Genomic DNA, 23,360 nt, shown 5'->3' on the forward strand with positions numbered 1-23,360 from the left:
GCCTCAACCTCCACCTCACAAACTGCTTCTGAACAACCATCATCCTCAACCCAACCTCAACACATCACAATTCCAGAACCCATCTTTGTTCAAGATAACACTCTTAGTGACTTTGACCTTGAAACCCTTGAACAACCACCCCCAAACATCCTGGAATCTAGATATATTAATGCTGAGCTACTCAGGATTCTCTCTCAAATGCATAATCTGGTGGATCAAAGAAGGAATTGATCTCGCCAATGCATATGAAGACTCATGGGCATCACTTCAGAACCGAGGTGCTGAGTTGATAGAAGATATAAAGGCTAAGTGCATCAGAATCAAGCAAGCTTCAGTCAGAAGGCTTATGGAGCATCTGAAGCAAAGTCTCAGAGTTAGAAGTCCTACACTGCTCCTGGCAAACAAGCCGTTCTTCTCAGAAATGGACTACTTGACCAGAGACGCAAGGATGTTTAAGCTTCTGAGGCAACAGATGGCACAACAGAAGAAAGAGGCTAGAGACAGGGAACAAGCTCTTCTTCAGAGGCAACAATATCTTGAAGAACTGTTGCAGAAGAAAACTGAAGAAATGGAGAAGATGAAGAAACAACAATAAACCAACCCTTAGTTGCACACCTTAATGTTATCTTTTGTTTGTTGTTTGTTTTAAATTCTTAGTCTTTGCTTCTGAAACTGTCTTGCTTTAATTCTTAATGCTTCTGAATGCTTAATGGCTCTGATTGCTTAACTGGTTCTGATTCATATATGCCTGGATAGTCTTGTTTATATACATTGCTCTAATTTATCGAGTTATTTACTTAATATACTCTCTTCATGTTTGAGTTTTTCTCACATCTTTTTGTCTTTTATGCTTATTTTCTTTTATTTCAATTTTTTTTGATAATGACAAAAGGGGGAGTATATGTGTTAAGTATTTAAAGGCTCTGAGCCCCATTAATGTTATTTGAAATTTTTTGAAAAACTTCTATCATTTTTACCTTAATGGTATAAGCTATGAACGAAGGAAGGAGTATCAAAATTCAAGTAAAATTAATTGAACCATTCTTCTTATCTATAAGTTAATTCTTTCAATGATTCAATTTTTTTTAATCTCTGATAATTTTAATTGTGCGTAAAATGAATTTAATTAACCTAGATAGAACTTAGGGGGAGCTTGCAAACCTCACCTTAAAGACTATCAGACTCAGGGGGAGTTTGAGCTTACAAACCTCAGATTCTGAGCTTACAAACCTCAGGACCCCAAAGTCAACTTGTTAATTAGATTAACAACAATTGATCAATTTTTAAATATTATTGTTTGTCATCATCAAAAAGGGGGAGATTGTTGGAACAAAATGTGTTTAACAATAAACCTTAAAGAGTTTTGATGATAACAAGGTATTAAAAATTGTAAAATGGACTAGCTAATATTTGTTCAAGTGTACAGGACCATAATTAAAAAGTTACATCATTTATTGGTTCTGAATGAGCAAATGAAGAGGTAAAGGAATCTACACAAAATGAAGCTTAGTGCTCCTGAAGGCAATTCGCTCCTGAAGAAGAAAAGCGCTCCTAAAGTAAAGTCGCTGCTGAAGTTAGTAATATGCTCCTGAAGAATAATGCTCCTGAAGACAAAGAGGTCCAGAAGCCACATCATCAGAAGCTGCATCATCAGAAGCTGCAGAAGCTGCCTCATAAGAAGCCATTTCACCAGAAACTGAAGATCAACTAGATTTGCAAAGATTCAAGGATTGAAGAATCATCAATGCAAAAGCTGTCTATTGGATTCAAAAACACATCAAAAGATTAGTGGAATTTTGCAACGGTCATTTCAAAAGTGTTTGAAGACATGTGCTTGCAATTTTTGGACGAAAGCGTTGACATTGTACTTTGTACGAACTGTACAACCACCTTCTCCACTACTCTGTTTTGTGTCCACGCTACAAGACAAGAAAACAGCTCCAGAATACGGTTTCGCCTGCATAGATGTTCCTTTGGATAAGGAATGGATTTCAAATTGGTTCTTCTTAGGACAACAACCAAATCAGGCAAAAGATCAAAGGTGAAAGAACAAGCTTCAACAACGACTCTTTGATGTGCTGGCAATTTCACAACGTCTCTTTCACACCTCTATATAAAGGAGTGAAGACTTAGAGAATTGGTAATGCTGAACAAACGACTCACAACATTATTACAAGTGCCAAACCTCTGTTGAAATTGTTCTGCATTCACTTTGAATTTCTGTGTCTTAAAGTCATATCTTAGAAATTCTTAAGTCCATTGAGTCTGTATCTGATTTGTATTGTGAGCACCTCTGATTGTATATCAAGTGTTCAATCTTAAACAATTTTCTGTGTAATTTTGTTTAGTTAGAAGTCTCTTGCAGTTGTGCTTGAGCAGGAAGTCTCTTGATTGTGTTCTTGAGCAAAGGAAGTCTCTTGCTTGTGTGCTTGAGCAAAGGAAGTCTCTTGCTTGTGTGCTTGAGCAATTGTAATCAGATATTACTCTTAGTGAAATCTCCTTGGAAGTGCAAGGGGGACTGGACTACTTCCGGATTGTGGAAGGAACCAGGATAACTGCTTTGTGTCGTTCTTCTTCTCTCTCTCTGTTTTATTCCGCTGCATATAGATTCTGATAATCACTTCAGAAGCTGTCTCACTTAGCTTCTGATCAAGTGTGTTCAGTTTTAGGAGAAACGAAGAATTTTTGAAAAACACAATTCAACCCCCCCTTCTTGTGTTTTTTCTCACCTTCAAAATCTTGTACAACTACTTGGTTGTTGCATTCATGAAGAAGAAAGGATTCTAATTTACGAATATATGCCTAACAAAAGCTTGGATTTCTATCTATTTGGTGAGAATTTGTTGAAGTCTATTTTGTTTGTGATGTTTTTTTAGGACAAATTCATAAAATTGTGCTCATTATTATGTAACAATTAAAGCACAATTACAACAAAACTTGAGTTTTCTTAAGTTAACATTTTCTGTAATAATTGTTGATAGTTCACTAAATTAACTAGTTGTTCTAATTTGAAATTAACCAAGTAAATCTCATGTTCTCTGTGACTCACTAGCTAGCCATATAAAATTAAAATAGAATTTTGGTTTTATACTTTTGAGCAGTATAAATTTTAGCATTAATTATTATGTTTTCATTGAGAAGTTTGTACAAAAAAGAAGCTGCTAGATTGGAAGAAACGTTTTAACATAACAGAAGGAATTTCTCAAGGATTGCTCTATCTTCATAAGTACTCAAGACTCAAAATCATTCATAGAGACTTGAAGGCGAGCAACATACTTCTTGATGAGAATATGAACCCAAAAATTTCTGATTTTGGCATGGCAAGAATGTTCACACAACAGGAATCCGTAGTAAATACCAACAGGATTGTTGGGACATAGTGATTTTTCTAGACTTTTATGGTTTCAAATGTTTTATTGATGATTTTGTGAAAACTTTATTTATTTTTCAAGTTATGAATTTTGTGTGTAGTGGATACATGTCTCCAGAATATGCCATGGAAGGAGTTTGTTCTACAAAGTCTGACGTCTATAGCTTTGGAGTGTTGCTTCTTGAAATCGTATGTGGGAGAAAAAACAATAGCTTCTATGATGTTGATCGCCCACTAAATCTAATAGGACATGTATGTCAGTTAATTTCATCGAGTTTTTTTTAATAAATATTACTCGTTGTTCCTAATTTGATTAAATTATTAATAGGCATGGGAGTTATGGAATGATGGTGAGTATCTAAAGCTAATGGATCCAACATTAAACGACACATTTGTTCCTGATGAAGTGCAAAGGTGCATTCATGTTGGTCTCTTATTTGTAGAGCATTATGCAATTGATCGACCTACAATGTCTGATGTTATATCTGTGTTAACAAACAAATATGAACTCAGAAACTTTCCAAGAAGACCAGCATTCTATGTTAGACGAGAGATATTTGAGGAGGAAACAACTTCCAAAGGGAAAGACACTGATACCTATTCTACGACAACAATTTCTACCTCATGTGAAGTAGAAGGGAAAATATAAGTAATAAAAATCGCTTGAATATGGTTTTTGTTTATGAAATGTACTCATTTCCTCTGTGTCTGTAAAAGTATACTCGCAATGTTCCTTTTAATGTATTTTTTCATGGTAGTTCTCGTTAATATATTTTAGTCTATACGAGATTTTTCATAATCCTTGTTAAACAATTTCTTAGTCCATCACCAATCACTTTTCTAACAAGTTTTGTTTATAAATGGAAGATAACATATTAGTTCCATAAAAATTGGGTTCTAAAAAGCTTGCCAATCAATCCCTTATCTCTCCTATTTAAAAAGCATGCCAATCACGAAAATGGATATCTTTTTAGTTTAATTGCTTTCACAAATGGGAGGTTAGCTAGCTCGGTTTTGAACTAAAGGATAAAGAGTTGAAGGTCCCGAGTTTAAACCAGGAGGAAACTCGAACGAAAAAGTAAATATTAATCTAACAACAATTTACTAACATTTTTCATTGGAAAAAATGCTTTCACAAAATCAAGAAGTGGTAAAACCAAATGGAAAAGGGGAAATTAAGAATAAATTTCACTGACCTTACAAGTGACTCAAAAAGTTAAAATAAATGTTTGGTTGCAAGTGTGATTTGTTAAGAAAGATGACCCATATACATAATGCTTTAAAGTTTTAGGTATAGATGTGGTGTTTTCATCTTTGGAAATCCGGGAACATTGACTCATATCGCATCTACTCCAAGATTATTGCTCACATAAATAGAACATATTTCAATATGAGCAGTTATATATGTACAATTGTACACCCTTTTGTTTTTTTACACCTCTTCAACACCTTGTTTTTTCTCTATCTCTGCTTTCCTATCACACTAGTAATTGGGAAAAGATAGATACAATGACATTAATAATTATCACGACAGTTTACCGATAGTGGAATTGTTAACACCTTTCCTTAATTACACCCCATTACCTCCCATGATTTCAGGCCAATAACAAATTTCATTGCCTGAACCCTTTCTTGATCAATTCTTGATAAAAAAACTCTCTAGATAAATAGCAACACTCTTAGTAATTTATCACATCTATCATACCACACTTTTTATCTCCATCTCTCTATTACTTAAATATTGTCCATATATGTCCTTTACATCATCTCAATTACTACTTAATTTTAAACTTCAAAGTTAAGTTATCTGAAGTTAAAACAATAATAATAAAATTAAATCTCTTACTTTCTCTTGATATTATCTAGGGACAAAGGCACTTCACATATAGGGGTACATTTCTATGATCGATGAGCCTTTGCCTTCAGACTTTTTCTCCTTTCAATAATAAATTTAGAAACAAGCAGGTACGTGTTGTTATTAGTTTGTTCATCAATCTAATGTTGATTGCATCACAGAAAGCCTTGCCTTGAGCCTTACTGAACTAATTAGATTGCTTGACATTGAAGGATCTATAGAAGAACTGTTATGCATAGTAAATGTTGCAAATTCCATAGCTAATGGATGCAAAGCTAAGGAAAATGCTCAATTGCACGACTAAACAAGGTGTGTATCCCGCGCAAGCACGGGCAACTGAGGTCCCCACTTATTTTCATACAAAATGCTAAAATTAACCTTGAAAAACTTCTCTGTTCACCGAGAATGATGTTGGAACAAAATGTGTTTAACAATGAACCTTAAAGAGTTTTGATGATAACAAGGTATTAAAAATTGTAAATTGGACTAGCTAATATTTGTTCAAGTGTACAGGACCACAGTTAAAAAGTTACATCATTAATTGGTTCTGAATGAGCAAAAAAAGAGCAAAAGAAAATGAAGCTTAGGTGATTCTGAAGGCAATACGCTCCTGAAGTCAAGCTGCTCCTGAAGATAGTAAAAGCGCTCCTGAAGTCAAGCTGCTCCTGAAGAATAGTGCTCCTGAAGACAAGAGGTCCAGAAGCCACATTATCAGAAGCCACATTATCAGAAGCTGCATCATCAGAAGCTGCACCTGCAGAAGCTGTATCATCAGAAGCTGCCTCATCAGAAGTCATTTCACCAGAAGCTAAAGATCAACTGGATTTGCAGAAGATTCAAAGATTGAAGAATCTACATTGCAAAAGCTGTCTATTGGATTCGAAAACACAGCAGAAAATTAGTGTAATATTGCAACGGTTATTTCAAAGGTGTTTGAAGGCATGTGCTTGCAATTTGGACGAAAGCGTTGACATTGTACTTTGTACGAATTGTACAACCACGTTCTCCACTACTCTGTTTTGTGTCCACGCTACAAGACAAGAAAACAGCTCCAGAATACGGCTTCGCCTGCTTAGATGTTCCTTTGGATGAGGAATGGATTTCAAATTTGTTCTTCATAGGACAACAACCAAATCAGGCAAAATATCATTGGTGAAAGATCAAGCTTCAACAACGACTCTTTGGTGTGCTGGCAATTTCACAACGTCTCTTTCACACCTCTATATAAAGGAGTGAAGACCTAGAGATTTGGTAATGCAAGAACGCTGAACGAAAGACTCACAACATTTTTACAAGTGCCAAACCTCTGCTGAAATTGTTCTGCATTCACTTAGAATTTCTGTGTCTCAAAGTTATATCTTAGAAATTCTTAAGTCCATTGAGTCTGTATCTGATTTGTATTGTGAGCACCTCTGATTGTATATCAAGTGTTCAACCTTAAACAATTTTCTGTGTAATTTTGTTTAGTTAGGAAGTCTCTTGATTGTGTTCTTGAGCAAAGGAAGTCTCTAGCTTGTGTGCTTGAGCAAAGGAAGTCTCTTGCTTGTGTGCTTGAGCATTTGTAATCAGATATTACTCATAGTGAACTCTCCTTGGAAGTGCAAGGGGGACAGGACTACTTCCGGTTTGTGGAAGGAACCTGTATAATTGCTTTGTGTCTTTCTTCTTCTCTCTCTCTGTTTTATTCCGCTGCATATAGAATCTGATAATCACTTCAGAAGCTGTCTCACTTAGCTTCTGATTAGTGTGTTCAGTTTTTAGGAGAAAAGAAGAATTTTCCAAAAACACAATTCAACCCCCCCTTCTTGTGTTTTTCTCACCTTCAATTGGTATCAGAGCTCTGGTCTGTTGTGCCTCACTTAACCGTGTAACAGTCAAAGATCTGAGAAAAACATGTCTACTCCTACTGGTTCTGGTTCTGGTGATACTAGCTATAAAAATGTCTCACATGACTATAGTGATAGTAAGAAATCCAGTGTTGGGAAGATTCCAAAATTCAATGGAGATGCTGAAGAATTTTCTTGGTGGAAAACCAACTTCTATAGTTATATCATGAGCTTAGATGAAGAACTATGGGATATTCTAGAAGATGGTGTTGATGACTTAGCCCTTGATGAAGAAGGAGCTGCTGTGGATAGAAAGAAACATACTCCTGAACTGAAGAAACTCTACAAGAAGCATCATATTATCAGAGGAGCTCTTGTCACTGCTATACCCAAAACAGAGTACATGAAGATGAGTGACAAATCCACTGCTAAAGCTATGTTTGCTTCACTCTGTTCTAACTACGAAGGGAGCAAGAAGGTCAAAGAAGCTAAAGCCCTTATGCTTGTACATCAGTATGAGTTATTCAAGATGAAGGATGATGAAACTATTGAGGAGATGTACTCAAGGTTTCAAACCTTAGTCTCTGGGCTACAAATTCTGAAGAAGAGCTATGTTGCTTCTGACCATGTAAGCAAGATTCTCAGAAGCTTACCTGCAAGATGGAGACCAAAGGTGACTGCCATTGAGGAAGCTAAAGATTTAAACACTTTAAGTGTCGAAGATCTTGTTAGTTCCCTCAAAGTTCATGAGCTAAGTCTTAATGAACATGAGTCTACTAAGAAGAGTAAATCAATAGCTCTTCCATCCAAAGGCAAGTCATCAAAAGCGCTCAAAGTGGTTGAATCTGAAGAGGAAGATCAATCTAGTTCAGATTCTGAACCAGATCCTGCTGAGATGGCTATGCTCTCAAGCAGACTTCAGTATCTGGCCAAGAAGAACAGAAAGTTTCAAGCCAGAAAGGGTAACTTCAGAAGCTCAAGGAAAGAAGATCAGAAGGGATGCTTCAACTGTAAGAAGCCTGGACACTTCATTGCTGAATGCCCTGATCTTCAGATAGAAAAATCAAAGGACAAGTCAAAGAAATCAACATTCAAACCAAGCAAATACAAGAAGCAGATTAAGCAGAGTTTAATGGCAACCTGGGATGATTTGGGAAGTGAATCTGGATCTGATAAAGATGAAGCTGATGAAGATGCAAAGGTAGCTGTTGGGTTGGTAGCAACAGCAACTTCAGAAGCTGGATCAGATTCAGACTCAGAAGATGAAAATGAGGTATATTCCAAAATTCCCAGAAATGAACTTGTTGAGTCACTTAAAGAACTTCTTACACACTTTGAAGTAAGAACCAATGAGTTGAAGGATTTAAAAGAAAAATATGCTGATTTGGTACAACAGCAAAAATCAACTCTATTGGATCTGAAAGCTTCTGAACAAGGACTTAGGGGCTTTGACTTCATGTGTAAAACATATGAAGATCAGCTCAGGTTCTTATGTCAGAAGCTACAAGAAAAGTGTAATGAAAAACCTTTAAGTAACCATGAAATTGCTCTTGAAGATTTTATTATATCTGGCATTGACAGAAGCAGAGTGGCTTCTATGATTTATAGAATTTACAAGAACAATGGCAGAGGAATTGGTTTTCCAGAAGTGAAACTTGAGAAAACCAGTCTAAAATCTTGTTGTGAATGCATCAAGGAAGGTCTGTAAACCTTCTTTGTACCTGAAGGCACTGAGTTGGAAACTGTAGTTCAATCAGAACCTGAAGCTTCTGGTTCTAAGGCTAAGATTACTTCAAGGCCAAAGAACTCTAAGTCAAAGGCTATGATCAAATCTGATTCCAAGACTTCAAAGGTTAGGATCCTAAAATGATCAGAACCTATTCCTCAGAGTCTGGTGAAACCAAAACCTGAGATTCTAAAGTCTAAGTTTCAGAAGAAGACAGTTACTGCTTCTGAAGTACCAAAACCTAAGGTGATGGTTAATCAGAAGCAATCCAACTCACAGCGCAAGGTACAAGAAGAGAAGAGTAAAGCCTTAAGTACTAACCTTCCAGGACCCATAGGACAATGGGTACGTAAATCTAAAAATGTCAATAATGCAGGTATGTCTAAGAGCAGCGCCAAAGCAAAGATCATGGTACCTAGACAGCGGTTGCTCAAGACACATGACAGGAGAGAAGTTCATGTTCCTCAGCCTAACAATGAAAGAGGGAGGAAATGTGAAGTTTGGAGGCAACCAGTCAGGGAAGATCATAGGTACAGGAACTATTGGTAATTCCTCTACCTCAATTAATAATGTATGGTTGGTAGATGGTCTTAAACATAACCTTTTGAGCATTAGTCAATTTTGTGATAATGGTTATGATGTGTTTTTTGAGAAAACCAACTGTACAGTAATCAACAAGGAAGACAAATCCATTGTGTTCAAGGGAAAGAGAGTTGACAATGTCTATAAAATCAATTTTTCTGAACTGGCTGATCAGAAGGTGATTTGCCTTCTATCAGTGAATGATAAGAAATGGATGTGGCACAGAAGGTTGGGACATGCTAACTGGAGGTTAATCTCTAAGCTTAGTAAGTTACAACTTGTCAAAGGGCTACCAGACATTGACTATCATTCAGATGCACTCTGTGGTGCATGTCAGAAAGGAAAAATTGTGAAATCATCTTTTAAATCCAAAGACATTGTTTCAACCTCAAGACCCTTAGAACTACTTCATATTGATTTATTTGGACCAGTGAGTACTGCATCCTTATATGGAAGTAAATATGGATTAGTCATTGTTGATGATTACAGCAGATGGACTTGGGTGAAATTCATAAAGAGTAAAGATGTTGCGTGTGATGTATTCAGTAGCTTCTGCACTCAAATTCAATCTGAAAAAGAATCAAAAATTTTGAAAGTCAGAAGTGATCATGGTGGAGAATTTGAAAATGAGCCATTTGAAGCTTTTTGTGAAAAACATGGAATTTTCCATGAATTCTCTTCTCCTAGAACACCACAACAAAATGGGGTTGTAGAGAGAAAGAATAGAACTTTACAAGAAATGGCCAGAACCATGATTCATGAAAACAATTTACCAAAACATTTTTGGGCAGAAGCAGTGAATACAGCATGCTATGTTCAAAACAGGATCTATATCAGACCTATTTTGGAGAAAACAGCATATGAACTCTTTAAAGGAAGAAAACCCAATATCTCTTACTTTCATCAATTTGGATGTACATGTTACATTCTGAACAACAAGCTCTACCTAAAGAAATTTGATGCCAAGGCCCAAAGAGGAATCTTTTTAGGTTACTCTGAAAGGTCAAAGGCATACAGAGTGTATAATTCAGAAACACTATGTGTTGAAGAATCTATGCATGTTAAATTTGATGACAAGGAGCTTGAAGATAAAACTTCAAAGCAAGATGAAAGTTTTGCAGAGATACAGGTTCCTGAAGCTACCCCAGAACCTGATCAGATAGCTGAATCTGAAGATAGTCCAGAAGCTGAACCCACATCAGAAGCGCAATATGAAACTGCTTCTGATGAAGCACAAGATGGCTCACATCAAGCAGATCCTCCCAGAAACACATTCAAACACAAGTATTCACATCCTGAGGAGCTAATCATTGGAAACAAAGATAGTCCAAGAAGAACAAGATCACATTTCAGACAAGTAGAGTCAATGATTGGACTAATCTCAATGATTGAACCTACAACAGTTGATGAAGCACTTTCAGATGATGGATGGATCTTAGCTATGCAAGAAGAGTTAAATCAATTTCAAAGAAATGATGTGTGGGATCTAGTACCCAAACCTCAGCACAAGAACATTATTGGAACAAAATGGGTATTCAGAAACAAGCTGAATGAGCAAGGTGAAGTAACAAGAAACAAATCCAGGCTTGTTGCACAAGGGTATGGTCAACAAGAAGGCATTGATTACACTGAAACGTTTGCTCCAGTTGCAAGATTGGAAGCAATCAGGTTACTTCTTTCCTATGCAGTTAATCATGGCATAATATTATATCAGATGGATGTCAAGAGTGTATTTCTCAATGGTGTCATAGAAGAAGAAGTGTATGTCAAGCAACCTCCTGGATTTGAGGATATTAAATATCCTGACCATGTTTTTAAACTGAAGAAATCACTATATGGCTTGAAACAAGCTCCCAGAGCTTGGTATGATAGACTAAGTAATTTCTTAATCAAGAATGATTTTAAAAGAGGACAGGTTGATACTACACTCTTCAGAAGGACCCTTGGGAAAGATATTCTTGTTGTGCAAATATATGTTGATGATATAATATTTGGTTCTACTAATGCATCTCTTTGCAAGGAATTTTCTGAGTTAATGCAGGATGAATTTGAAATGAGCATGATGGGAGAGCTGAAGTTCTTCCTTGGCATTCAAATCAATCAATGCAAAGATGGAGTCTATGTTCATCAATCAAAGTACACAAAGGAGCTTCTGAAGAAGTTCAAACTTGAAGATTGTAAAGTGATGAACACTCCAATGCATCCTACATGCACCTTAAGCAAAGAAGATGAAGGAGCTAAAGTAGATCAGAAGCTGTATAGAGGTATGATTGGTTCTTTGTTATACCTCACTGCATCTAGGCCAGATATTTTATTCAGTGTATGCTTGTGTGCAAGATTCCAATCAGATCCTAGAGAATCTCATATGACTGCTGTCAAGAGAATCTTCAGGTATTTGAAAGGAACAACTAATCTTGGACTCCTTTATAGGAAATCCTTAGATTATAAGCTAATTGGATTCTGTGATGCTGATTATGCTGGTGATAGAATTGAAAGAAAGTCAACCAGTGGCAATTGTCAATTTCTGGGTGATAATCTTATATCCTGGGCTAGCAAAAGTCAAACTACTATTGCTATGTCTACAGCAGAAGCAGAATACATTTCAGCTGCAAGTTGTTGTACTCAACTACTTTGGATGAAACATCAGTTGGAAGACTATCAGATAATTGCTAACAGTATTCCCATTTATTGTGATAATACTGCTGCTATTTGTTTGTCTAAAAATCCAATTTTGCATTCAAGAGCCAAGCACATTGAAATCAAACACCATTTTATCAGAGATTATGTTCAAAAAGGAATTTTAGATATACAATTCATTGATACTGAAAATCAATGGGCTGATATATTTACTAAGCCTTTAACTGTTGAAAGGTTTGATTTTATAAAGAAAAATTTGAACATGCACTACGTGTCTGATTAAAGTTTGCTTGCTCCTGAATAGGATTTTAGGTTCTGAAGTTAGTTCAGAAGCAGTAGTTCATCAGAAGCTCTTTATTGAGGTTCTGAGGAAAACTCGCTTCTGATGATGACGTCAGCATCTGAAGTCCAGAAGCTGGATTTATTGCTTTCGAATAGTTGAATTAGTGGAAACGTTGGGAGTTACTTTTTAAAGTAACTTCTGGCCCACTAACTTGGTAGTTACTCTGTGAACTTCTGACGTGGCCTGTATGTATTGGTGTATAACTAAAAGGGCAATGATGATTTAATAGCTTTGAAAGTACTTTTCACGCGCCCCCCAATTTTGTCATTAATGTTATGTTTGTGTGTCTCTTTTGAATTGCAAACGTTTTTACTCTTAAACACTCTTTCAATTCACACACTACTCACTCACAACAAACACATTTTGCTCTCAAACCTCTTGCGAAGTAAGCACAAAAACCTTAGAACCCTAAATTCTCTAAATCTTCTTCAATCATTATCAAATGGCATCATCAAGCTCTAAAATTTCAAAATCTACTTCAAGCAAGCAAGGCGCAACAGAATCTGGGTCAGTCTACAAAGAAAAGACTATGGATATTCCATGGAAATCCTTAATCGTCCAAGTTGAATCGCCAGTGGACTTCACTTCACTTAAGAAGTACGAAGTGAACATGGAAGGATATGTAGAAACTCAGAAGCTATCCGGATACTTCAAGATGCTAAATGGGCCAACGTATGTGAACTTGGTCAAAGATTTCTGGTTAAGGGCTGAAATCGTCAATGGAAAGCCTGTGAAGGTAGCAGGTAAACAAGCTGGATCGAAGAAAGGAAAGATGGAGATAGAGTTGAATCCCACTTCCTTCAGTAGCCTTGAGATAAGGTCTGAAGTGATGGGTATTCCCGTAACCATCACAGAGGAGATAATTGCTAAAGCTTGTAGAATGAATGCAGAAGGAAGGTTTCAAGAAATAGTTAAGAAGGATGATGTCCTGCTGCAAAACTACTACAACACTCTTCTGGGTGGTAACAAAGATGCTAAGCCTTCTGTAATGGAGATTCACAACAGAATGTTGGTGAAATTCAGTAACGATTGCTTCTTTCAAAGAGCAGGTGGGTCTGATCAACCCAACAACCAACAGAAGCTTGCAATTTACTTCATGACAAATCTGGAAAAGATAAACTTCCCAAGATATGTAATGGATCATCTATGCTGGGCTATTAATGAAGGCACAGTCAAAGGAAGGAAACAAGTGCCCTATGGAAGATTGCTCTCTGAGATCTTTCATCAAGGGAGAGTGCTAGATTTATTGAGAAAGACAAGGGATGCTTCTGATAAATGCTTCGAAGTTTCTACTGCAGAGAAGACTATCAGTAGCAAGACATTGCACTCTATGCACCTATTTAAGACAGCCCCTAAAGATGAGAAGTGGTTAAAGATGACAACTGCTGAAACTGAGATAATCAGGGACTTTCCTCCCATCTTTATGGAAAGTGACTCTGATTTCCTAGTTCAATCAGTTGCTAAGTATGTCTTGGAAGAAGATGCAGGCACTCAGGAGGAAGCTGTTCCTGCTAAAGTAAAGAAGGTTAAGAGTGCTACTACATCTGAAGCAACTACTGATAAGGGTAAGCAACAGAAGGTATCTAAGAGAAAGAGAGGAAAAGCTGAAACCGTTTATCGTAAAGAAAGGTTGGAAGAAGCTTGGGAAGAGATAGAAGAAGAAGAGGCTGGGCCAAAGCTGAAAAGGAAGAAGGCTCCTGTTGACAAGAAAAGTCCCATGGTTGAAATGACTCCAGCCATGAAGAGAATGGCTAAGGAACTTTCTGATGACTATTTGGCAAATAGGCAAGAACTGAAAGCCATGAAAGAACTTGAGAAAGAACAGGAAGGAGAGGGGACTCTAATAGTGGATGAAGCTGTTGCTGAAAATGTAGAGCTAGTTCAGAATCTTGAAACTTCAGAAGCAGTAGATAACTCTGCAATGTTATCTAAGGTACATCAAGTTTCTCACACATCTTGTAGCACATCCTCTATTCCTTCTGAAGACACATCTCTTTTAGATCACCTAGAAAGTCATTATCTAGGTGAACTACCCCAATCTGGCTTTAACACAACTCCAGAGAAAGCCTCTGAGACAACTTCAGAAGCAGCTGCTTCTGATAAAGTTGTTTCAGAAGACCCCCCACAACAAAAACCTTCACCAGATAAAGCCTTTTCACCCCCTCAATCTTCACTCCCTACATCACCCCCACAACAACAACCATTTGTTCCTGAACCATCTGTTCCTGAACAACCAATTCCTCAAAAGACCGTTCCTGAACATTCTGTTCCTGAACAACCAGTTACTAAACCCACTCCTGAACCTGAACCTGAAACTGCCGCTCCTGAACACATTGTTCCTGAGCTAACCCCTGCTTCTATATCTTCTTCACCAGTTCAAGTTATGGACACAGACTCTGAGGATGATCAATATGATCATGCCTCTGATATGGTAGTTGACCCCACTCCTGACCAACCATCAACTAGCCAATCTTCATCAAACCTACCAATTGTTCCTCTAGCCCCTCCAAAACCCTCTAAACAACCTTCAACTCCCACCATTTACCTGGATTCTCAAGTACTAAAAGATGTGTGGGAAGATATTGCTTCTGAAGTTCTCAGACTGATAGCAAGTAGAAATGACTTGGGTCATACAATAAGCTATCAGAAGCAATGGAGAAGGATCAAGGAAAGGGTCATCAACCTGATTTCAGCGCTGCATGATTCCTGCATAGAGGCTCAAGAGCAAGCCAAGCAGAAGCTGGAAGATTGGTTGAATGGAATTGAAGAGAATGCTGGAGATGTAGAAGTTCTTGGTACTTGGGTGAAGAATCCACTCAGTATCAGAGGCAGAGAACCTGATGAATTCCTGCCTAAGGAGCTGCATCTGATCATTCCTTCTGAGATCCTGGAAAAGATTGTTGCACCTAACCTGGCTCTAGCTCAGGAGAACAAGGTGCTCAAGGAAGAAAATGAGAGGCTGGAAACAGAGCTACTAAAGCAGAAGCTGAAGATATCAAAGTTGGAAGCTGACATGCAAGAAGCCAAGATCAGAGAAGACAACTACAGAAAAGATATGGACAAGAAGTATGCTGATGTTCAAGAGCTTCTGAAGAAGATTTTAGAGAAATAAGCCAAACCCATAGTTGCACACTTTTAGCTTATTTTTCTGTCTTTTTAGGCTTTTGATATTCTTTGTTCATTTCTGCTTCTGATTTAGTTCTTGAACAGTGAACAGTGTTTTTAGGGTAAAAACCTTAATTTCTGGTAAAAAAATAGTTCAAAAGTAACTTTACACGTTCTAATGTAACTTAAGTCCTTTTTTTTAGCAAGACTTAGGTCCCTTGTGAACAGCGGCGAAGCTCGCAGAAAATTTACGCAGGGGCCAACTATAAAGAAGAATTTTTTTTAACAAGCCAAAATGAATTATATTACGAACACGAGAGTGATTTAAATCGCACAAGGCGTGCAAAAAAGAGAACCACCCAAAGTATGTTACAAAGTCACCGGTGCCTAATCAGGGGAGCACTGCTAAAACAATAACAATGAAGAAATATTTTTTTTTTTTTAAAAATAAACATATTAAATTGGGTTGCACGTAATGATGCCATTTAGAATGACGCTCATCACACTTCAACTATCATTGGGAGGACAGCACTAGATGCATGGCAACAATGGCAATAGGTTCATAAACGGCATTCACCATCGGTTGTGCAATACGGGCAGAATAGAGTGCAAGGTAACAACTCAGTTTGGGAGAAACCGATCGAGACGTGGTTGAAGTGTAATGTGCACACCGCGTTCTATGACCGTAGCCGTATTACATCTTTTGCGTGTTGTGTTAGAGACTCCCTTGAGCATTTTATTCAGGCTCAAATGAAATGGCAGCGGGCAAAAAATTAAGGACTAAAATTAACAAATCTTAGGAACTTATCATATAAATCGCTATTTAGAAACGTTGGCCAAAATGCGTTTCAAGAACCCAATTTCATCCATAATTGTCTGTTTAATAATAGATTAATAATGTATTTTCAAATGTAAATAAATAAGTTATAAGTTATTTGCAAGAAACTCATTGTCCATTTAATTTGTCTATGACTATTGTCTTGATAATTTTTATTGTTGAAAAAATGTTTCTCTATTGTTGTTATTGAGACCAGAAGCATCAAACCAATACAAATAAATCTATCAATCATGTATATAGTAATTTTTTACTTTATTATTTATGTTAGTTTTTGCAACTGAACTTGTTTGGGGTAGCTCAATGTTTATTATTTGAGGTAGCCGGATATAAATATATACCGACCAATTCAAGAATTTTTTTTTTTTTTTTTTGGGGTAGCCAAGGCTACCCCTCCCATATGAAGGGCTACGCCCCTGCTTGTGAACAAGGAAATTATTATCTTTAGATTACGCATGCTTCAATTATTAAAGTTAACTGATCTTTTCCTTTGCCTTTTAAAAAAGTTGTAAAGAAAGGTAGTGCAGATCTTTTTCTTTTCTTTTTCCAATCCAATCCAAAGTTGGGCAGTGCAGATATTAAGAGTTTAAATTATTCTCCTTCGGGTTTGGTAAGTATATTTCTCTTCTTTTTTAAACAATATTCATCGATCATAATAAGCTTTAAAATAATGAAACAAATTGTTTTGATATACTTATGGATGTGGTGGAGTACTACTACTAGCATTTGTGTTAAAGCAACAAATGATAGTTTGAAGCCAGGTGATACATTAAAGTACAAATCTAAGCTATGTTCTCAACAAGGCAAGTTTTGTCTTTTATTCGTCAATTATCAGCAACAAATGATAGGTTACTTGAATATAAGAACTGTTAATAACACAGGAGTGTGGATTTATAATGGAAATCAACCCGTAGACGTAAACTCAGCAGTTTTATCACTAGACTACACTGGAGTGCTCAAAATAGAATCTCATAATAGGAAATTACCAATTATCATTTATTCTTCACCTCAACCCTCCAACAACACTGTCGCCACTATGTTAGACACCGGTAACTTTGTGCTTCAACAAATTCACACAAATGGGACAAAGAGTGTATTATGGCAGAGTTTTGATTATCCCGATGACACTTTGATTCCAACGATGAAATTGGGAGTTAATCGAAAAACAAGACATAATTGGTCATTGCGTTCATGGTTGACTGATTCCCTACCAAATTCAGGTGAATTTAGTCTTGAATGGGAACCAAGACAAGGGGAATTGAACATCAAGCGACGCGGCAAAGTGTATTGGAAAAGCGGAAAACTTAGAAGCAATGGATTATTCGAGAACATTCCAGCGAATGTTCAACATATGTATCAATACATTATTGTCTCTAACAAGACTGAAGGGTCTTTCACTTTCACAGTTAAAGATGGAAAGTTTATGCGATTGTTCCTAACTGAGAAGGGGAGATTAGTAGGTGGTGATGGACACAATAATGTTGATATTGTAAATACAGATATGTGTTATGGATATAATAGTGATGGAGGGTGCCAAAAATGGGAGGATATACCAACTTGTAGGGAAACTGGTGAGGTTTTTCAGAAAAAGGCGGGAGCACCAAAGAAATTGGACAATGCAACAACATCAGAATGGGATGTGACTTATAGTTACAGTGATTGCAAGATGAGATGTTGGAGAAATTGTAGTTGCAATGGATTCCAAGAATTTTATCCTAATGGGACTGGATGTATATTCTATTCATGGAATTCGACACAAGATGTTGATTTGGATAATCAGGATACCTTTTACGCCTTGGTAAAACCAACTAAATCAGCTGTGAATTCCCATGGTATGTAACTTATATTATCATTTTAAGTGATTATTTACCGCTTATTCCACTGTAGACATTGTCTCTTCCTTCAGCCATTAGATAATCAGTGTCAATCTAAGGACAATTTAAGTGCAGTTTTGCCTAGTTATGCCTAGTTATAGGTTTTCTTTCAAGTGAAGAGGTATTGGTGATGATCCCCTCTTTTTTGTAACAATTTTCATTGGTTGAATATATTTTGCATATTAACCAATTAGTCTATTTAAAGATATTACAACGTTACATCTTTAAAGAAATTGATATGATATAGCTCATTAAGTAACCGTACAAATCATATAAGGTTTCCAAAAAGGTCACACTAGGAACTAAAAAAATGCCTATGACAAGTAATAAACCAGACTTATGATTGAATTTTTTGAACTGATCATGCTTACGTCTTACAAAGCCTAACCCATCCTAACTTATTTACGCTCCTTCCTATGGATCATAGGATATGGCTATTCAAAATAAATAATTAAACTACCCAATGTCCTTAAGTGACAAACTTGCCAACCCACTTGGGTTGGTCTAGTGGTATTGGCTTGGGACTTGGGAGTGTGCTCCTCCTCAAAGTCTCAAGCTAATTTAGCTTCTTCAAAAAAAAAAAAAAAGTGACAAACTTGCCTTGTACCTTTTTTTAACAACCAATATTATTAATAGAAATCAAACTCTCAAGATGAAAGTTGGTCTGAAAAAACACATTACAACACCCCGCACCTCATTCACTAAAAAAGGACGGGCATAACAGGAAAAAACTTTTCAAGTTCGATCCCCTCTGGTATCAATTTGAGTGAGCTAATTTAGCTTCTTCAAAAAAAAAAAAAAAAGGACAAACTTGCCTTGTACCTTTTTTTAACAGCCAATATTATTAATAGAAATCAAACTCTCAAGATGAAAGTTGGTCTGAAAAAACACATTACAACACCCCGCACCGCATTCGCTAAAAAAGGACGGGCATAACAGGAAAAAACTGCACCAAAAAACACAGCACCAAGCTAAAAACAGCCCCTGCTTTCTAGCCAACAAACCGCTCCCCCAAACACAGCTGCACATCTAAAAACTTGTCTTGTACCTTAATTGGCAAAAAATGCAATTTGATTAAGAAAAGGTTGAAAAAAAAATGTTCTTTGTTTCACAAGACCTAAAAAACACATAAAATAGAAAGGTGTCAGAGATATATTTCTATTGATCGATGTTAGAAACAATAACAAAAATGACTTAGCTAAAATGAAACATCAACAAGCTTTTGTTATAAGATTCTGGATTTTCCTAGAGATATATCGCAACCGATGATATTGAAATTGGATTAGTCAAGTGAAGTTATAAGTGTTTGAACGTTAGAGGGTATAGTTTTCTCAGGTGACTAAACTCGTGATGGAAAATATAATCATGAAGATTCCAAAAGTCATATTTATAAATGAGGATTTTGAATTTGAAGGATAGGATTAGGGTTTTATATCAAGATAAGACCAAAAATAAAAAATTATAGATGAATATGCTTATATCACAATTCAAATTGATTGTCTACCGTCAATGCAGGTGTAAATAAGTGGATATGGATAACTTCTGCAATCGTAGCTGCTTTACTCATATTATGCCCAATCATTTTATGCCTAGCCAAAAAGAAACAAAAATATGCACTACAAGGTATATGGATACTTGAAAAATAGTCTAGTCCAAATGTACTAAATCCAATCCCTTTACGGCTTTACTTTCTATCTTTGTCTTTTTTTTTTTTTTTATGTAGATAAGAAAAGTAAAAGAAAGGATTTGGCGGATTCCATTGAATCCTATAATATCAAAGATCTTGAAGATGACTTCAAGGGACATGATATAAAATTTTTTAGCTATGCATCAATTTTGGAAGCAACTATGGACTTTTCACCTGAAAACAAGTTAGGACAGGGAGGCTATGGACCTGTTTATAAGGTGACTTTAAAGTTCAACTGCATTAATTATACATCAATGATTAAGTTTGTTTAAAAGCTTGTTGTAACCATCTTCATGTTGCAAACAAATGTTTATAATGTGGAAAAATTGTTTTCGATGGTTGGTGATTATTGTTTTGGACAAAACTTATATGCTTTTTTCTGGTATGTTCTTAGGTATTTATTCTTTTTGTATGGATTTTAATTCTAATTTCCATGATTTCTTCAAATTCATAATTTTGGCATCGTTTGTTGTTACACCTAGAAAACATGCATTAACTGTTAAGAAAAGTATTAAAATAATCTAAAGAAATGCACCTGAATTTAGTCCTTTTGTTTTACGACTTCAGGGAATCTTGGCAACCGGGCAAGAAGTTGCTGTGAAAAGGCTTTCAAAAACATCTGGACAAGGAATTGTGGAATTCAAAAATGAATTAGTACTTATATGTGAACTTCAGCACAGAAATCTGGTAGAACTACTTGGTTGTTGCATTCATGAAGAAGAAAGGATTCTAATTTATGAATATATGCCAAACAAAAGCTTGGATTTCTACCTATTTGGTGAGAATATATTGAAGTCTATATTTGTATGTGGTGTTATTCTAACTTTAAAACAAACAAGTAATTATCATGTTTTATTTACTTATTAGTTAGCCATGGAAAAGTAAATAACATTAGGGTTTGCTATCTTTGATTAATATACATTTTAACATTAATTATTATGTTTTCATTGAGAAGATTGTACGAAAAAGAAGCTGCTAGATTGGAAGAAACGTTTTAACATAATAGAAGGAATTGCTCAAGGATTGCTCTATCTTCATAAGTACTCAAGACTCAAAATCATTCATAGAGACTTGAAGGCAAGCAACATACTTCTTGATGAGAATATGAACCCAAAAGTTTCTGATTTTGGCATGGCAAGAATGTTCACACAACAGGAATCCGTAGTAAATACCAACAGGATAGTTGGGACATAGTGAGTTTTCTAGACTTTTATGGTTTCAAATGTTTTATTGATGATTTTGTGAAAACTTTATTTATTTTTCGAGTTATGAATTTTGTGTGTAGTGGATACATGTCTCCAGAATATGCGATGGAAGGAGTTTGTTCTACAAAGTCTGACGTCTATAGCTTCGGAGTGTTGATTCTTGAAATCGTTTCTGGGAGAAAAAACAATAGCTTCTATGATCTTGATCGCCCACTAAATCTAATAGGACATGTATGTCAGTTACTTTCATCGAGTTTTTTTAATAAATATTACTCGTTGTTCCTAATTAGATTAAATTATTAATAGGCATGGGAGTTATGGAATGATGGTGAGTATCTAAAGCTAATGGATCCAACATTAAACGACACATTTGTTCCTGATGAAGTGCAAAGGTGCATTCATGTTGGTCTCTTATGTGTAGAGCATTATGCAATTGATCGACCTACAATGTCTGATGTTATATCTGTGTTAACAAACAAATATGAACTCACAAACTTGCCAAAAAGACCGGCATTTTATGTTCGAAGAGAAATATTTGAGGGGGAAACATCTTCCAAAGGGCAAGACACGGACACATATTCTACGACAGCAATTTCTACTTCATGTGAAGAAGGGAAAATATAAATAATAAACATCGCTTGTATATGGTTTTGGTTTATAAAACATACTCATTTTGTGTAAAAAAATAAAATCTCACAATGGTCCTTAATATGTATACTTTCAGAGTTCTCGTCAAGTCTATATCAGATTTTTCATAATCCTTGTAAAAGAAAATTTCTTAGTCCGTCACCAATCACTTTTAAATTCTTAGTCTGTCACCATCACACACTCATCTTTTGCTCCCACTAACTAGTCTCTTCCTCCGTTTCTCGGTAGCCTATTCATTCGCAGGTTCTGGTGTTCATATCATTTAGTGATATGCTCTCATATTAATAGATAGGACCAAAGCATTTTTTTTCCTAAGATTATATATTACGGTTCTTTTCCTTCGACAATTTCGATGCTGGGGTATAATAAAGAATCAAGACAACAGTAATTAATTGTAACTTAAGTTGCAACTAAAATGAAAACAGTAGAAAGATGATTGATTAGTAATTGGGGGTGATGGTTGGTGGTGGTTCATGTGCATCAAATATTTGCCATATGATATACATTAACCTTCCTTCCAATCATGTTTTTTCACAGTTACAGAATACATTTATAATTTTAACAACTAATTACTTAAACCAATTAATTGGTTTTCAAAAGTATATTTATGATAGCAACGATAACAACGACAGGTACGACAAGAATGGCAATGAGAACGACAACATGTACAAGTACAACCCAAGAGAGAGAACGATGTTTTATAAACAGCAAGAACGATGAAGACAATGATAGCGAGAATGCACGTCAACAAGAGCAATGATGGGTGACAAGAGAGAAGAGAGAGACGAAAGGTTTCTAATGGGAGAATAGGGCATGGTTTCTCATTGGCTGTGTTTTGAGAGAGAATACGTTCAAGGTTTCATGACCTAAAAACACTTTGGGAAATGCTAGTTCTCGCGAGGGAAATGCTTCCCGAAATTTTCCAAGATAATTGCCTGTGTTGTTCTCTTCTTTGTTTATCTTTCTATACTCTGTTTTGTATTCAAACTTAAGATTTTCAAAAAAAGAAAACACAATTTAACTTCTCCTTGTGTTTTTCTCACCTTCAGATAGATTATGAATTGAAAAAGTTTATACCAATTTAATTTGATTGCTAGAAAAAAAAATACTCACCAAGACATAAGAAGGGTGGTTTCAGTTTCAAATCTTACAATGCATTGCACATCTTTGAACAACAAGATAAGTAATTATTTGGCTCTCATCAGATCTCATGTCCCACCCAATTCAATCAGACCAGCGTAATCTTTATTTTCCACAAGAGTACCTTTCTTCAACACTTCTTTTTAAAAGAAAAGAAAAATAGATCAGTGTACTTTAGCACAATCATTGAAGGATAAGTAATGGAAAGTTGATAACATCACTGTTGTCTGTTTATTCTATTGACATATTTTAGAACTTAATCTACCTAGAAAGAGCGAGAAGACAAGGACAAGAAAATAAAATAATCCTACCTACCAGACGAAGGGTTCAAAACCCACTCATAATAGAACTTGGGACTTGACTTTTCCCAAACGAGACCAGAACTGTTGCAATAAATTATGAAAATTTGGACCCTTATGAGAAAAGATATACATAAACTCTGAAGGTCCTAGAATGCCAAGCTTCATATTAATCTAACAAGTAATTATTAACATTTGTGATTAAAAAAAATGGGAAATTATACATGT

General features: G+C 35.9%; 2 protein-coding genes and 1 long non-coding RNA gene across 4 annotated transcripts; 2 read left to right on the forward strand and 1 right to left on the reverse strand.

Moving 5' to 3' along the window:
• Positions 1-3,128: 3,128 nt before the first annotated feature.
• LOC146898991 (putative cysteine-rich receptor-like protein kinase 30) lies at positions 3,129-4,169 on the forward strand. Its single transcript, XM_085733162.1, has 3 exons — positions 3,129-3,379; positions 3,472-3,622; positions 3,699-4,169. The coding sequence occupies exons 1-3, from the start codon at positions 3,291-3,293 to the stop codon at positions 4,017-4,019; spliced, it is 561 nt and encodes a 186-aa protein (XP_085589288.1). The 5' UTR covers positions 3,129-3,290; the 3' UTR covers positions 4,020-4,169.
• Positions 4,170-16,799: 12,630 nt separating this feature from the next.
• LOC146898992 (G-type lectin S-receptor-like serine/threonine-protein kinase At1g11330) lies at positions 16,800-21,819 on the forward strand. 2 transcript variants are annotated; one of them, XM_085733164.1, is made up of 8 exons: positions 16,800-16,889; positions 17,500-18,111; positions 19,669-19,776; positions 19,877-20,058; positions 20,408-20,618; positions 20,796-21,033; positions 21,126-21,276; positions 21,352-21,819. In XM_085733164.1, exons 2-8 carry the CDS (start codon positions 17,631-17,633, stop codon positions 21,667-21,669), a joined length of 1,689 nt encoding a protein of 562 aa, XP_085589290.1. In that variant the 5' UTR covers positions 16,800-16,889; positions 17,500-17,630; the 3' UTR covers positions 21,670-21,819. The 2 variants fall into 2 exon arrangements, with proteins under 2 accessions (XP_085589290.1, XP_085589289.1); XM_085733163.1 differs by lacking the exon at positions 16,800-16,889 and having other exon boundaries at positions 16,896-18,111.
• LOC146898993 (uncharacterized) lies at positions 18,388-23,140 on the reverse strand. The gene is made up of 3 exons (XR_015021651.1): positions 22,807-23,140; positions 20,376-20,459; positions 18,388-19,201 (listed from the first exon to the last, which is right to left on the reverse strand). It is a non-coding gene; the product is annotated as an uncharacterized LOC146898993 (long non-coding RNA).
• Positions 23,141-23,360: the final 220 nt, after the last annotated feature.

This window comes from Medicago sativa, chromosome 8 (assembly GCF_051527215.1).
Source record: "Medicago sativa cultivar Bolivia chromosome 8, Bolivia_mono, whole genome shotgun sequence".
Taxonomy (NCBI): domain Eukaryota; kingdom Viridiplantae; phylum Streptophyta; class Magnoliopsida; order Fabales; family Fabaceae; genus Medicago; species Medicago sativa.

Bases quoted from the DNA above. Each gene is read 5' to 3' on its own strand.
- LOC146898991 (XM_085733162.1), top strand. From the start codon at position 3,291: ATGAACCCAAAAATTTCTGATTTTGGCATGGCAAGAATGTTCACACAA. The intron at 3,380-3,471 runs GTGATTTTTCTA...TTTTGTGTGTAG, and splicing joins AACAGGATTGTTGGGACATA to TGGATACATGTCTCCAGAAT. The intron at 3,623-3,698 runs GTATGTCAGTTA...AATTATTAATAG, and splicing joins CACTAAATCTAATAGGACAT to GCATGGGAGTTATGGAATGA.
- LOC146898992 (XM_085733163.1), top strand. From the start codon at position 16,950: ATGAAACAAATTGTTTTGATATACTTATGGATGTGGTGGAGTACTACT. The intron at 18,112-19,668 runs GTATGTAACTTA...CCGTCAATGCAG, and splicing joins ATCAGCTGTGAATTCCCATG to GTGTAAATAAGTGGATATGG. The intron at 20,619-20,795 runs GTGAGAATATAT...TTCATTGAGAAG, and splicing joins CTTGGATTTCTACCTATTTG to ATTGTACGAAAAAGAAGCTG.